This window comes from Gadus morhua, chromosome 16, assembly GCF_902167405.1.
Source record: "Gadus morhua chromosome 16, gadMor3.0, whole genome shotgun sequence".
NCBI classification, from domain to species: domain Eukaryota; kingdom Metazoa; phylum Chordata; class Actinopteri; order Gadiformes; family Gadidae; genus Gadus; species Gadus morhua.
Window position 1 is genome coordinate 34278935 of NC_044063.1, and position 17235 is coordinate 34296169.

General features: G+C 42.3%; 1 protein-coding gene across 1 annotated transcript; it reads right to left on the reverse strand.

Annotated features, from left to right (window-relative positions):
• Window positions 1–12563: 12563 nt before the first annotated feature.
• On the reverse strand, window positions 12564–17235 carry LOC115561618 (myb/SANT-like DNA-binding domain-containing protein 4). The gene is made up of 5 exons (XM_030381761.1): window positions 16809–17235; window positions 16574–16653; window positions 14701–14900; window positions 12846–12904; window positions 12564–12646 (listed from the first exon to the last, which is right to left on the reverse strand). The coding sequence occupies exons 1-5, from the start codon at window positions 17233–17235 to the stop codon at window positions 12564–12566; spliced, it is 849 nt and encodes a 282-aa protein (XP_030237621.1).

The following is a 17235-nucleotide window of genomic DNA, read 5'->3' on the forward strand; positions in this document are numbered from 1 at the left end:
AGGACTTGATGAACGATGCATGCAATAATATAGAGGTTCAGTATGTTTTTACCAAATATGTACACCATCGTAATCTCAGTTGTATGTATCTGGTCCAGAATTTATTTATGCAGGGTAAAACCAGCCGTACAATTAGTCTAAATACCAATTACATGGTTTTGTTTAAGAACCCTCGTGACAAATATCAGATTATGTTGATAGCCAAACAGATGTTTCCATGCAAGACAAAATATTTTCTAGAAGCCTTTAACGATGCTACCGACATGCCTTACGGCTATCTGCTTGTAGACTTTAAAGCCATGACCCCAGACAACATGAGACTTAGAACAGCTATATTGTCAGACCGGCATGTTGATTACACTCAGAGAGCAAAGTGATTAGCCAAAAGACCATGTCCTCGCGTATAAGTAGAAATCGTGAGCGTCTTAAGCAACTATATAACGCACCTCCGGCACAACGTAAAGTTATCCTCAGGAAAGCCAACGCCGACTTTATCAACTCGCTGTGTGAAATAGCCTTGAACATTTTACAAGGCAAAATACCTCTGACTCCACGCCAGCATACAAAATTGCGTAGACGAAAGAAGGACCTCAGGATACTCGCCAATAAAAATGTACTGATATCTAGAAAGAAAAGACTGATCAATCAGACTGGTGGATTTCTTTTACCCCTGCTGTCTGTGGCTATACCGTTGTTTACAAGTCTGTTCTCAAGAGGCGGGTGATTATAATGGATCATACGCACAAGATGTATCTAGTTCCTCAACATCAACTCGATGCCTTAAAGCATACCCACCCCAGGGATTCTGTTAGACAGACTGCTGAAAATGATCTGGATATGGCCATTGCGACGGTGTTGAACACTCCCGATACAGACCTATATGAAAAAGCTGCCAGGTACGGTGCTGTCCTGCAGCGTTATCTATCCATGGTAAAGCAAGGGCAGCGCGAGCATGGAGAATTAACTCTGTCACTTGGTTTCACGGCTTTCGCGGCAAATTGTGGACACGATTGTTTAGGGGGGGGGGGGGAGGTAGACTGTTGTTGACCGCGGAGGGGGGGGGGGAGACATGTTTGTTGAGGGGGGGGACGACGACACGTTTGTTGAGGGGGGGGGGGGGGGGGGGGGGGAGACACGTTTGTAGGGGGGGGCACGCTCGACAACGAGAGTTGGTTTTTATTGAACGCTCGACAACGAGAGTTGGTTTTTATTGAACGAGACTTCAACACGGAACAGCTGCACGAAACGATGGTCACGTCACTCTCGGTGACGGTGTCGACAACAATGAACGCACGAACAATGTTAATAGAACAACACACAACCACATAACATCCCGAACCCATTAACCCCACTTAATCCTAACAACAAAACAAGTTAACAAAAGCCCCATTTGTCAACTGACAACCCCAATTCCCAGAATCCCCCGCGGCTCCGGAACACGGCGTAGCTTATATTAATCTTTATTATCTGAATGGGAAATGCAATATTTTAGGACAGATACACCATTAAACGCGTTTCTAATGACATTTCTAGCGAGAAATGTACATTTTCCTTACATAATCTTCAGTCAGTGAATGTGTATGATCTTTATTAATCTTTATTATCTGAATGGGAAATGCAATATTTTAGGACCGATTCACCGTTAAACGTGTTTCTAATAACATTTCTAGCGAGAAATATACTTTTTACTTGCATAATCTTCAGTCAGTGATTGTGTCTGATCTTTAGTTTTATAGTTATTAGGATTTGATCGGCTCGCTCGCATGTTTCAACGACGTCAGGTTGTTAGGAATAGGGACGCTGCTTTCGCTAAACTAGCAGCTCACGTGCTTCCTGCATTTGTGTTATTATACTGTTACTTTATGTAACTTTTAATGATATCATCTTGTTAGAAACACGTATATCTGAGAGCCAACCCAGTCGCCAAAAGCATACGTTGACAGTGTACGTTTCGTGAACACTGGATTACGTCGCATTTCAACATAAAATAGCGTGTTATACACACACGCACGCACACACACACACACAAGCACACACACGCACACGCACGCACAGACACACACAGACACAGACACACACACACACACGCACACGGTGCATTTCGCTGCTAAAACAACAACAAAATTCCCTCAAATATTATTACCAAAGAACCGTTTTCCAAAGAACGAAATGTAAACCAATGCATTCTGAATGGGAGTGTTTCTCAGATTTTTCCATGCTACACAGAACGAAATGTAAACCCATGCAAATAAAGACTTCATGGTCATAATAATTTAAATATCATTAATCTCCTGAGTGTGTTGGGTGGTATTCTATTTTTTTCAACTCGGGCTGCATCCAGTCACTTGACCGTCATGGTTGCTATGGTGGTTGCTATCGACCGCCCCCTCTAATCCTTACATGACTCTAAAAACCACGCGGCAAAGGAGCTGCCGTAAATTGTGTTGTTTTTGTCGTAAACTGGGGTCCGACGGTTAAAAAATAGACAGACATTCCGAGGTATCCTTAAAAGGCAGCTTGGATGTTTTTATTTTCTGCAGTTTAGACTTCTTCTATAATCTATTTTTGAAAGCAAAACACCAAGTTCATTGATTTAACGAGGCAGGGTTATTTGAAACAATTTATTCAATAAATATTTGTGAGAGGTCATTCCTTCTCCTGAGTTTGCTTCCTATTTATGTCTAGTGTACACCCCTACTGTCCAAAAGCATCCCCCCCCCCATATGGATTTGGAGAGTTGTTGCCACGTCCCAGTGGTGGAAGTATCGTACAATATGAAAGAGGGCATTCAATTATACTACAATGATCAATTAGGAGGCCGAAGCCCTAAAGGAAGTGATGCAATAGGTGACTGAGGCGAGAACATTTAAGTAAACTGTACCTTGGGGTCTCTTATATATCAAAGGGGGTTTCAAAGGACGCATATACGCTTCAACCAGCCCTACAGGAAATGACTCAGCAAGTGCTCCATCTCGTTGCACCTGCACCCAGCGGCTCGCTTGCAAGATTTTGGCCTGAAGTTCTTCCCAGACCTATACCCTAACAGTCCAACATGCATATCTGAGAATCAGGCCTCTCTTCAATAATGACAAAATGTTATGAGAGAAATACAGATTCACTTTTTGTTATCTCATAAGCGGCGTGGTGCCGGCTCCTTTTGACCTTTTGACCCCAGACTTCAAAGACGTGGCCAAAGGCCAGCTGTGTCTACACACATTAAGCCACAAATGTACACCTCCATCCCGCAAAAAAATGGGGCCTAGAAACTAACCTCTGTCTTATGTACAGTGACTGTACTGTTGGAGGTCACGCCCCCCAGTTTTCCCAAATGGACTGTCATTTGGACAAAGCCCCTTCAAAAGTGTTGCCTGCGAGACCTAATGGTTCAGAATGTGGTGGAAAAACAGTTTTTGAGATAGGAAGGTCCTACCGCCCTGAAATTTGAATACCATATTCTAGGGCCTAACTGGGACCCCCGCACCGAAACTTGGCCCGGTCGGACCCCGAGTGCAGGAAGGGGGGGCCTGGACTTTCATAATCTTCGCTCGGTGAATGTAAAGGATGTTTGGTCGGATGTTATGACGAAGAATCATAATGTGAATGGGAATATTCTATTAATGTCTTGATATCATCTTTCGTCTCAACACTTTTGCTGCAGCCGCTTAAAGTCTCACTCCGAGAACCTTAAAATATGAATCAATCCATTAGAAGTATGAAAATATCTTCCCGGTCGTGCAACAGGGCAAACAAGGTGTCCTTTGACATCTACGTTTCGAGACGATTGCAACAGTGCCACACATGATCATATTTGAATATGTTTCGGGGTAGTAATTAGTTGTCGATTTTGGAGGCCTTTATCAATAATGACCAGCTATAGATTTGCTTCCCGATGGAGATTTTTGACAAATTACATGTTAATTAGCATCTACACGTTAAGCTGAGTCCAATGAGATCAAGCTCGCCCTCTTGCTACACCGAGATCATGTCCTAGAACTAGGTGTACCATGTAAAATACATGTTACCATTAGCTAGATTGTCATGCTTGGTGTCATTGGACTCAGCTCAACGTGTAGATGCTAAATAACATGTCATTTGTCACAAATTTTTATCGGGAAGCAAATCAATAGCTGCTCATTATTGATTAAGCCCTCCAATTACGACAGCTAATTACTACCATTAAACATGTTCGAATATGCTCATGTGTGTAGCGTAGATGTTGAAGGACACCTTGTTCGTCCTCCTACGCCACCGGGAAGATATTTACATGCTTCTGATTGACTAATGAATGGATTCAGCTATTCCCCCAGAAGTCTGGGGTCAAAAGGTCAAAAGGAGACGGCACCAGCCCCGTTGAAAAAGATAGAATACCACCCAACACACTCAGGAGATTAATGATATTTAAATGATTATGACCATGAAGTCTTTATTTGCATGGGTTTACATTTCGTTCTGTGTAGCATGGAAAAATCTGAGAAACACTCCCATTCAGAATGCATTGGTTTACATTTCGTTCTTTGGAAAACGGTTCCTTAGTAATAATATTTGAGGGAATATTTTTGTTGTTGTTTTAGCAGCGAAATGCACCGTGTGCGTGTGTGTGTGTGTGTGTGTGTGTGTGTGTGTGTGTGTGTGTCTGTGTCTGTGTGCGTCTGTGCGTGCGTGTGCGTGTGTGTGCTTGTGTGTGTGTGCGTGCGTGTGTGTGTATAACACGCTATTTTATGTTGAATTGCGATCTCGTGGCACGAGATCTCGTCACACCCCTAATAAATACCCATATCCCGTCGCTTAGCAACCGGACACGCTTACCGGACTACTTTTACGGAGTGGCAACAAAGACGTGAATCAGGCAATAAATCCACTTTCCTTTACAGCGGTCAAGTTCGGTGTGCTTAAAAGTACAGACGGAGCTCAGTGGACCAATTGCAAACTACTGCGGCTGCACCCCAATCTATTCGGAATGAATGTATACATGCCGATTAAAACGGACTACACCACCTCTTCTATTCGGCATAGAATCTATGCCGAACAGATAATTGTATTCCAGATCAGGCGTATATGTCATCATTTTCTGTTCCGCATAGAAATCTATGCGGAACAGATGTGTCCATGTAAACGCGGCTACTGAGTGGAGCGGATCACCATTCCAAGATGGCGGTGTCACACCAAATTTGTACCGGGTCGTCATCCTTACGTGATCCATTCCACACCTGCCTGGCAACAGACGATCGCGTCGTCCGTTGCCTGGCAACGGACGACGCGATCGTCTGTTGCCAGGCAACGGACGATCGCGTCGAATGACGTGGGAAGGTTCAAGAACATTCACAAACTCGTTCATTGAGCGCGACAAGACAGATAACACTTTACAAATTACATTTATTAGCATTCCTAACTTTATATTTGTATTGTATTGTATTGTATTTATCTTTTTCCCTACACAGTAATAGCTAAATGTTATGGGGATAACGTGAATAATAATAATAATAAACATTTACCAGTTAGTAAATGCCTGCTCAACTATCTATCTATCTATCTATCTATCTATCTATCTATCTATCTATCTATCTATCTATCTATCTATCTATCTATCTATCTATCCATCTATCTATTACCTACAATCTATTCTCTAAATTAAATAAAGGAAATTCAATTAAAACAAGCTAGACTATGATACACATTAAACACTCAGTTTACTAGCTAAATTCGATTAAACAATTAAATGCAATACAAGTGCGAAAAAAACAAGTGTTATCTAGCGATCCGTTATCTGTATTATATTATTTCGTCTTCGGCAACATGAGCGCGATTGAAACCTGCCTGGCAACGGACAACCCCTTACGTTATCTGTTGTCCATTGCCTGGCAACGGACAACTGATGACGTAGGCCGGTAAAATTTTCGCCCCCGGTAAAATTTTAACGTGACAGTGCCGCTGTCACACCAAATTTGTACCGGGTGCCAAATTTGTACCGGGTACATAATCAGTTGTCCGTTGCCAGGCAATGAACAACAGATTACGTAAGGGGTTGTCCGTTGCCAGGCCGGTTTAAAAAAACATTCCCGCTCATGTTGCCAAAGACGAAATAACATAATACAGATAACGGATCGCTACATAACACTTGTTTTTACTTTATATTTGTATTGCATTTAATTTTTTAATCGAATTTAGCTAGTAAACTGAGTGTTTAAAGTGTATCATAGCCTAGCTAGCTTGTGTTAATTAGGGGTCCAAGCCAACAGGTTGGATCCCTATTGTTTTTGTAAGGATTTTTCTTCCTATTATACTTACCCCCCTAAAAGTGGTACCACAGCCCAAACCGTAAATGGTGCCGACACGCGAATTGCATGACTAGATCCAGATCCCTTCGGACTACGCAGACGACAAAATCCAGACACGCCGGCCACTAGGTGGCGCTATACCAGGGAATACGCGTTTGGGGCTATAACTCCCACACCGAACCTCCCACATTCAAAACCTTGTACACACAGATTCACTGGAGTCTGATGCATCTTTTGGCATAGGCCACGCCCATTTGCGTCTATAATTTTTTTTCGCAAAATCGCGAAAACCGCAAAACTGCTTTTTCCCTACTCCTCCCACATTTCTTGACCAATTGAGACAACACTTTGCACACGGCATCTTCATTCGCATACGCAAAGACATTATTGAACTTTTCTTTGATCCGACCTTCGACGACGAAACTGTAGCGTTTTGAATATTTGTTTATAAGCTAAATTAGACGTGGAATATCAAAAATACCAAAAATACCAAAATTAGACATCGGATCAAGTCCAAATTTTTGACACATGTCGATGCTCCACTTAATGGCGTTCGATAAAAAATTCGGAAATTGTATATCTTCTCATTTGCCGGAGGAATGTTCTTCAAACTCAAGGGAAACCATCAAGGGGCAATCCCTAGTCTATATAGAAAATATGGCCAAGAATTATTAATGTGGGCGGGAGTTATTTGGAAAAGGAAAATTGTCTTTGGAAAAATTCGCCACAAGGGGGTGCAAAAAAACGACGACACAATATATCTCCTAATTGGCCAATGGAATGTTCTGAAAACGCGTTTTGGGCTATAACTCCCACACCGAACCTCCCACAGTCAAAACCTTTATATCCACATGTTGTTCACGGTAGCGTTTTGAATACTTGCTTCGCGTTGTGCCGGCGAAACGCACATTTCTTGTCGCGTTGTGCCGGCGAAATGCACACTTCTTGGACCCCTGCATAACTGCTTGCAGTTCTAGTTAGGGGTCCAAGCCAACAGGTTGGATCCCTATTGTTTTTGTAAGGATTTTTCCTATTATTATTATTCTTCCCCCCGTACTTGTGGGACTACAGACCAAACCGTAAATGCTGCACACGCGCCAATTGCATGACTAGATCCAGGTACGGCACCGCTACTCAGATAACCAAATCCAGACACGCCGGCCACTAGGTGGCGCTATACCAAGGAATACGCGTTTGGGGCTATAACTCCCACACCGAACCTCCCACAGTCAAAAACTTGTACCCACATATGCACTGGAGTCTGCTGCATCTTTTGGCATAGGCCACGCCCATTTGCGTCTAGAATTTTTTTTCACAAAATCGCGAAAACCGCAAAACTGTATTTTCGCTACTCCTCCCACATTTCTTGACCAATCGACACCAAACTTTGCGCACGGCATCTTCAGACGCACACGCAAAGAAATGATAGACAGTTTTTTGATCCGACCTTCGACGACGAAACGGTAGAGTTTTGAATATTTGTTTATTAGCTAAATTAGACGTGGAAAATTAAAAATCCAAAAAATTCCAAAATTAGACATCGGATCGAGTCCAAATTCTACACGCATGTTGGTGTTAACCTTAATGACGCTCGATAAAAATTTCGGAAAAATTTGCCGTTAGGGGGCGCAATAAACGAGGAAATTGTATATCTTCTAATTGGCCAAAGGAATGTTCTTCAAACTCAAGGGAAACCATCAAGGGGCAAACCCGAGTCTATATAGAAAATATGGCCAAGAATTATTAATGTGGGCGGGAGTTATTTGGCAAAGGAAAATTGTCTTTGGAAAATGTCGCCACAGGGCGGCGCCAAAAAACGACGACATTGTCTATCTCCTATTTGGCCAATGGAATGTTCTGAAAACGCGTTTTAGGCTATAACTCCCACACCGAAGCTCCCACAGTCAAAACCTTTATATCCACATGTTGTTCACGGTAGCGTTTTGAATACTTGCTTCGCGTTGGGCCGGCGAAATGCACATTTCTTGTCGCGTTGTGCCGGCGAAATGCACACTTCTTGGACCCCTGCATAACTGCTTGCAGTTCTAGTTAGGGGTCCAAGCCAACAGGTTGGATCCCTATTGTTTTTGTAAGGATTTTTATACTTCCCGCGGTGAAAGTGATACTACAGCCCAAACCGTAAATGGTGCACACGCGCCAATTGCATGACTAGATCCAGAATCGGCACCGCTACTCAGATAACCAAATCCAGACACGCCGGTCCCTAGGTGGCGCTATACCAAGGAATACGCGTTTGGGGCTATAACTCCCACACCGAAGCTCCCACATTCAAAAACTTGTACCCACATATTCACTGGAGTCTGCTGCATCTTTTGACATAGGCCACGCCCATTTGCGTCAACAATTTTTTTTCGCAAAATCGCGAAAACCGCAAAACTGTTTTTTCCCTACTCCTCCCACATTTCTTGACCAATCGGCACCAAACTTTGCACACGACATCTTCAGACGCACGCGCAAAGAATGCATGAAACACTTTTTTGATGCGACCTTTGACGACGAAACGGTAGCGTTTTGAATATTGGTTTATTAGCTAAATTAGACGTGGAATATCAAAAATCCAAAGAAATCCAAAATTAGACATCGGATCGAGTCCAAATTTTACACACATGTTGGTGTTACCCTTAACGTCGTTCGATAAAAAAATCGGAAAAATTCGCCATTAGGGGGCGCAATAAACGAGGAAATTGTATATCTTCTACAAATTTTCGCCGCGAAAACGCTACACTGACTTCTCGCTACTCCTACCACAGTCAAATCCTTTGTATCCACAGGTTCAGGGTAGCGTTTTGAACACATGCTTCGCTTTGTGCCGGCGAAACGCACATTTCTTGTCGCGTTGTGCCGGCGAAATGCACACTTCTTGGACCCCTGCATAACTGCTTGCAGTTCTTGTTAGGGGTCCAAGCCAACAGGTTGGATCCCTATTGTTTTTGTAAGGATTTTTCTTATTAGGGGTCCAAGCCAACAGGTTGGATCCCTATTGTTTTTGTAAGGATTTTTATTATTAGGGGTCCAAGCCAACAGGTTGGATCCCTATTGTTTTTGTAAGGATTATTAGGGGTCCAAGCCAACAGGTTGGATCCCTATTGTTTTTGTAAGGATTTTTCCTATTATTATTCCCCCGTAAAAGTGGGAATACAGCCCAAACCGTAAATGTTGCACACACGCCAATTGCATGACTAGATCCAGGTCCGTGAGGACTACGCAGACGACAAAATCCAGACACGCCGGCCACTAGGTGGCGCTATACCAAGGAATACGCGTTTGGGGCTATAACTCCCACACCGAACCTCCCACAGTCAAAAACTTGTACGCACATATTCACTGGAGTCTGCTGCATCTTTTGGCATAGGCCACGCCCATTTGCGTCTAGAATTTTTTTTCGCAAAATCGCGAAAACCGCAAAACTGTTTTTTCCCTACTCCTCCCACATTTCTCGACCAATCAACACCAAACTTTGCACACGACATCTTCAGACGCACACGAAAAGAAAAAATCAAACACTTTTTGATCCGACCTTCGATTACGAAACGGTAGCATTTTGAATATTTGTTTATTAGCTACGTTTTATGTTGAAAATCAAAAATCCAGAAAAATACCAAAATTAGACATCGGATCAAGTCCAAATTTTACACACATGTCGGTGCTACCCTTAATGGCGTTCAATAAAAATATCGGAATATTTTGCCATTAGGGGGCGCAATAAACGAGGAAATTGTATAACTTCTAATAGGCCCGAGGAATGTTCTTCAAACTATAAGGGAACCATCAAGGGGCAAACCCGAGTCTATATAAAAAATATGGCCAAGAATTATTAATGTGGGCGGGAGTTATTTGGCAAAGGAAAATTGTCTTTGGAAAATTTCGCCACAGGGCGGCGCCAAAAAACGACGATATTGTCTATCTCCTATTTGGCCAATGTTCTGAAAACGCGTTTTAGGCTATAACTCCCACACCGAAGCTCCCACAGTCAAAACCTTTATATCCACATGTTGTTCACGGTAGCGTTTTGAATACTTGCTTCGCGTTGTGCCGGCGAAACGCACATTTCTTGTCGCGTTGTGCCGGCGAAATGCACACTTCTTGGACCCCTGCATAACTGCTTGCAGTTCTAGTTATTATTATTATTCTTACCTCCCTAAAAGTGTGCCCACAGCCCAAACCGTAAATGGTGACGACACGCCAATTGCATGACTAGATCCAGATCTCTTCGGACTACGCAGACGACAAAATCCAGACACGCCGGCCACTAGGTGGCGCTATACCAAGGGAAAACGCGTTTGGGGCTATAACTCCCACACCGAACCTCCCACATTCAAAACCTTGAACACACAGATTCACTGGAGTCTGATGCATCTTTTGGCATAGGCCACGCCCATTTGCGTCCATAAATTTTTTTCGCAAAATCGCGAAAACCGCAAAACTGTTTTTTCCCAACTCCGCCCACATTTCTTGACCAATCGACACCAAACTTTGCACACGACATCGTCAGACGCACACGAAAAGAAAAACTATATACTTTTTTGATCCGACCTTCGACTACGAAACGGTAGCGTTTTGAATATTGCTTTATTAGCTACGTTTTACGTCGATACGCAAAAATCAGAAAATACCAAAATTAGACATCGGATCAAGTCCAAATTTTAGACACATGTCGGTGCTACCCTTAATGGCGTTCAATAAAGAATTCGGAATATTTCGCCATTAGGGGGCGCAATAAACGACGAAATTGTATATCTTCTAATTGGCCAAAGGAATGTTCTTCAAACTCAAGGGAAACCATCAAGGGGCAAACCCGAATCTATATAGAAAATATGGCCAAGAATTATTAATGTGGGCGGGAGTTTTTGGCAAAGGAAAATTGTCTTTGGAAAATGTCGCCACAGGGCGGCGCCAAAAAACGACGACATTGTCTATCTCCTATTTGGCCAATGTTCTGAAAACGCGTTTTAGGCTATAACTCCCACACCGAAGCTCCCACAGTCAAAACCTTTATATCCACATGTTGTTCACGGTAGCGTTTTGAATACTTGCTTCGCATTGTGCCGGCGAAACGCACATTTCTTGTCGCGTTGTGCCGGCGAAATGCACACTTCTTGGACCCCTGCATAACTGCTTGCAGTTCTAGTTATTATTATTTACGTTATCGCCATAACATTTAGCTATTAATGTGTAGGGAAATAGATAAATACAATACAATACAATACAAATATAAAGTTAGGAACGCTAATAAATGTAATTTGTAAAATAAGTGTTATATGTCTTGTCGCGCTCAATGAACGAGTTTGCGGATGTTCATGAACCTTCCGGGGCACCCTGGGTGTGAGCCAATCATCCGTTAGCCGAGTGGTCAGTTATGTTACAAATGCACTCTGTAGTAGAGCACGGCAGTTCATCAAGTTTCCAGCAAGTTTGTATCGTGAACCTACGGACTTCAGTGGGGGTTTCATTCCGCTGCGCACGGCACCTTCTCAACGAGCAGGTGTGCGCCTGCAGCCAGAGGGGGCGCCAAAAAACCTATTCCCAACACAATGTTATGTAGTACTTCATTGATAACTGCTACGCAGCGAAAACATTTTTTTACTGTTCTTGGCGCCCCCCATGTTACTTGGCACCCCCCACAAATATGACGCCCCGGGCGGCTGCCTGGTTCGCCCGTACCTAAAACCGCCACTGGCTCCATTCATTGTATTAACAATCTAAATAATTACTTTCACAGGCATCAGCAAAGACTGTGTGTCCCGGGTGGCTCAATATTATGCCGAGACTGCTGAGGGTCGCCCAGAGAGAAGAGGTGGTGCACGGCACAGTGAGGAGCACAGCAGGAGAAGGCAACTCATTGTTGAGCACATCCAGTCTTTTACCTGCAGGGCCAGCCATTATGGGCGGAGAGGAGGACCAGGCCGCAAGAATCTCCCCAGTGACCAGAATGTGCACAAGATGCATAAGCTCTTTGAGGCTCAGAACCATGCTCAGACCAGCTACTCCCTCTATTACTCAGTGTTCTCCAAGGATTTCAATCTTGGCTTCGGTTACCCAGCTACAGATGCATGCTCTGATTGTGCCAAGTTTAAGATCAGGATGACAGATCCAAACCTAACCGAGACAGAGAAGAGGATGGAATCTGTATCATTCATCTTGCATCGTCGCAGAGCTTGTGTGTTTTATGACCTGTTAGACAGGGTTGCTGAAGATCATGTGACCCTCTGTTTCGATATGATGCAAAACATGGTCCTTCCAAAAACCTCAATAGGACAGGCCTATTACTCACAGCAGATGTATCTGTATCTGTTTGGTGTGGTTGTGCACCACGGAGAGAATAGTCACCAGACAAAAGATGATGTCCATCTCTACGTGTGGCAGGAAAATTAGGGTAGAAAGGACAGTAATATGATTGCATCTGCGCTGAGTGACTGCCTCAAGGTTCGACTTCGGCACAAAGTCAGCAGATCAAGGGGACTTCGGCTGTTCAGTGACTCATGTTACGGGCAAAACAAAAACATGAACATGGTGTCCATGCTCATGGAACTTCGCCAGTCTTTTCCCAACCTTGGCATAGAGTACACTTTTCCAGTAAGGGGTCACAGCTATCTCCCAGCAGACCGAGTCTTTGGCAGAATTGAGCAGATGATCAGGAAAATGTACACAATTCTGCTACCACAGGAATACCATGCCATCCTGCAGCAATTCGGCAACGTTCACATTTATGGCACAGACTGGAAGGCGTTTGATTACAGGTCAGCCACAAAAGTGTGTGTTAAGTCACAGAGGAGCTTTAAAATCAGCGAAGCACGCATGCTTGATTTGAGTACCAACAAGGTTGGTTTAAAGATGGCTTACAATGGGGAGCATTGTTTCCATAGCGTATTAAAGCGGGGCAAGCGATGGGCTGCCTGAAACCTGCGTTACTTCCAAAGCAGACCTCTGTGAAAGGCGCAAAGAAGTGCGATGTGCTGGCACTATTAGGAGCAATAGGTGTGTCGGATGTGGTGAGGGCTTTTTATGACGATGCACTGTATCAGGTGACTGACAATGCTGGCCAGAGTGATGAAGATGCAGAGTGATTCATGCTAAAGTGATGAATCTCTCTGTCTCTCACTCTCTCTCTCTCTGTGTCCTCTCACAGACTCAAAGAACATCTCTCACACACACTATGTGATTTGTTTTATGTATAGCGGACGATGGTCCTACTTTTTACGGGTTCAACGCTTAAATTAATGTCAATATATTATTGATTGACTTGCTTTAAATTTTACTGGTTTTCATGTATTGGAGAAATTGATATGAATTTATTGTTAACATTGTTGTATTTTTATTAATTAGTGGTATTTTTATGTGTGTTATTTTTTTATTATATGTGGTGGACAATAAACATGAAATTTTATTTATTTTACTGTTTAGTTTATGTTACTATTTATTTTATTTGGCGGTTATTTATTTATTTATATTAATTTATAGTATGAGATGATGATATCGTATTTTGTATTTTCTCTTATTTGGATTTATAGCGTTTTGAAAAAAATATATATGTATTTGAATTTATAATCAACAATGTTGTGGTTTGATTTAAAAATCATTGTACAACATGTTCAGACTGAGTCAACAAACCATTTTAACAGGATAAATTGAATATAAACAAAATATGTGGGTCTAGGTAAAAAATGTAATTATCCTAAAAACTATTCAAATGGATTTATAGCGTTTTGGAAAAGAGCTCCTCATATATATATATACATATATATATATAATTTTTTTTTTGTGGAGAGGTGCATTGGGGTTGTCAAATCCAGATTTCGATGCATTGACTGCTCTGGTGGAGTGCTCCAATACACCCCTGAAAAGTGGTGTAAAATCATCACCTGTGCCTTCATCCTGCACAACTTCTGCATGATGTACCGGCTGCCTCTTCCGGATGTTTCAGACAACCATGAACCAGAGGGAGATGGCCCCGTCCCCGCTCCATGTAATACCGGCATTCAAGTGAGACATGAGCTTGTAAGGAGGAAATTCATGTAAATAAATAATAAACGACACCTGAAAATCTATGAGCAATTTATTTTATTATTAATATTACTAATATTCATTACTAATACTAACATATAATATATTACTCTAATATACTCTATAATACTCTAATATAATATAATACAATTACAATACTCGAATACTCTAATATACTCTATAATACTATAATATAATACAATACTCTAATACTCTAATATATATATCTAATATAATACTATAATACTCTATAATACTATAATACTCTAATATAATATAATACTCTAATATATATATATAATATAATACTCTAATATACTCTATAATACTAGAGTATATTAAAAAAATACTAATATATTATTACTAATACTAATACATTACTAATATTCCTTTTTTTTTTTGCTCAAATTTGGCTTTGGCCAAGAGCAGTCTCTCTCTCTCCACCAGTAGAAGTTGCTCTTGAACTCTTCTAAGTTGCCGCACTTCCTCCAAAACGTCTCCTTGAATAAAGATCATGTCCTCCATGCTGTGTGTCGTCACTGGTGTTGGCTGGAGGATGGACTCTGAAATGAGTTGTGACAGAGTAAGATCTTCTTCAGAATTCTGTACGAAAAAAAAGAACAGCAGAAGGTTCAATTCAATTGTAAAAACCAACAGGGGTAAATGTTAGGACTTAGATTGTGAAGAGGAGGTCAAATAAAGCCTTTCAATGATGGTGAGAACTGAGATTTCCATCTCTGCAGTCATCTCCTCTAGGAAATCAAATTCCAGTAACAGCCTAGGCTACTGTTTTACTGCGTTACAGCAAACAGCAATACATAACTTTAATTACACTACTTTTGTAACACATTATGCCTGGGGGTGTGACGAGATCTCGTGCCACGAGATCTCGCGAGATTAACCTCGACGATATTACCCGTCGCGTTAAAAATCTGTCTCGCGAGATTTGTGATTTATCCAAACTTCTATTTGTCGCCTGTGGAGGCAGTAATGCGCCTTTGCTACATCTAGCCTGCCAGAACCTAAAGAAGGAGAAGGAAAAGAAGAGGAGGAGAAGGAGGGGAAGCAGGGGAAGCATCGAAAGCAGCCATAAGCTGTGTTCAAAATCGTTCCCTATCACGGATATAGTGTACTATATAGGGTGCTCGCCATTTTGTATTGGTGTTCGAATTCTCAGTGGTTCATTTCATGCACTATATAATGCACTTAAAATACCCAAAATTTGAGTGTACATACGATGTACCCTACATGTTACTCCCGTATACCACAATGCAATGCGGTCGTGTTTTTCCGGAGAAGAAGAGGTTGAATAACCGCGAAAATACATTTAATCAAAGTACCTTTGGGTACTTTGATTTGGTTTTGCACATAATATTGTTTGCACTTGAAAAAAGAGAATTATTTAATTTAATTTATTTTACTTTAACTTTTATAAATTTTAGTTTTAGTTTAAATTTCATGCATGTAAAGAGTTATAATAAAACATTTCAAAATGCATGCGCGACTTGGTTAAATAAAAGTCTGTTGGTCCAGTCATATATTTTGTCATTGTAGTTTTCTTAAAATCTCGTCTCGTCTCGTTCTCGTGAACCCAATATAGTGTCTCGTCTCGTCTCGTGAGCTGAGTCTATCGTCACACCCCTTTAGGCGCAGAAAGACACTCAAGGCTCGATTCCACCGGACGCGTTAGGGCAACGTTACGGCAGCGGCACGTCTTGGCCGCGGTCACCGCAGCAGATAGGTTCCACTCTAATCAATGAGAACATTTCCACAGGGCGCGGCTGCGGAACGTCTCAGCAACGTCCCAGGAGCGGCTCGCCGTGCCGCAGCGCTATCATTCCGTAGCATTTCTATTTTTTGCCGCAAGCCGTTGCTGAACCGCGTCAATTTCAACAGAGCAGATCGATCAGGGCAGGAAGTGAAAAAGTAAAAGCCATAGAGCATTCCGGTCAATTTTCAAAATAAAACACAATAAATAAAACACCAACATTATTACGTCATGACCGGTGGCACCAGGTCAGCAGTCAATCAATCAAAGGGTCTCAAATCATCCTTTTTATAAGAAAAATGTCAGAAAGGACAAAGCCTAGCATTTAATTGAAATCCCCGGGTCATGCTGAAAAGTCAATTTCTCCCCTCCTCTTTTGTTTGACATTGAATAGCTGGATGGCCCAGGGGACATACCTCCTCAAACTCTTCACAAAAGAGGCAGCTTTCCTAAACAATATCAAAATGTATGGTGTGGTAGTCAGAGTCTGATACAGTTATAAACTTACATTTTGTTGAACTTCAAGTTCAATGTGGGGGGGTACAATGTCTTGAGTGGGTACAATAACTTGGGTGGGTGCAACTCCAGCTTGGGTGGGAAGAAAATCAAGGTCCACCATAGTATCGACAGAAAAGCAACAGAATCAGGAAAATTGGGCCATTAGTTAGGTAGTCAAAAATAAAAGCTTCATCAACAGGATCAACGTAATGATCAATAGCTAACAGTTAGTGACAGTCGCTTACCCGTTTGTGTCTGCTGTAGCAGCTGCATACAGCTGTTGTCTCCAGTGTCCACCCCTCCTTGAACTCCTCCTACCAGCGATTCCCCTATCATATCCAAAATCTTCTCCTCCAATGTGTCAAGTTTAACAGGGGAGGACGTCCCTCCTCCTGTCTTCCTCGTCTCCCTCGCCCTCTCAGCAGCTTTTTTCTTTACGAGGGATTTTACGTCTTCCCATTTTTTTTTTATTGCAATCGCATCGCGCTCCGTCTCCCCCACTGCGGACACCGATTGGGCAACTTTCGCCCACGCCCTCTTCTTATTATCTGCCGTGACTACGTTATCCAACTTCCCCATTAATATTTTTCGCCTTGAAACCACCTCCTCCACCAACAGCTCCAACTCCTGTTTTGAGAAGTTCTTGCTGCGCTTGGCACTGTTGTCCTCCAT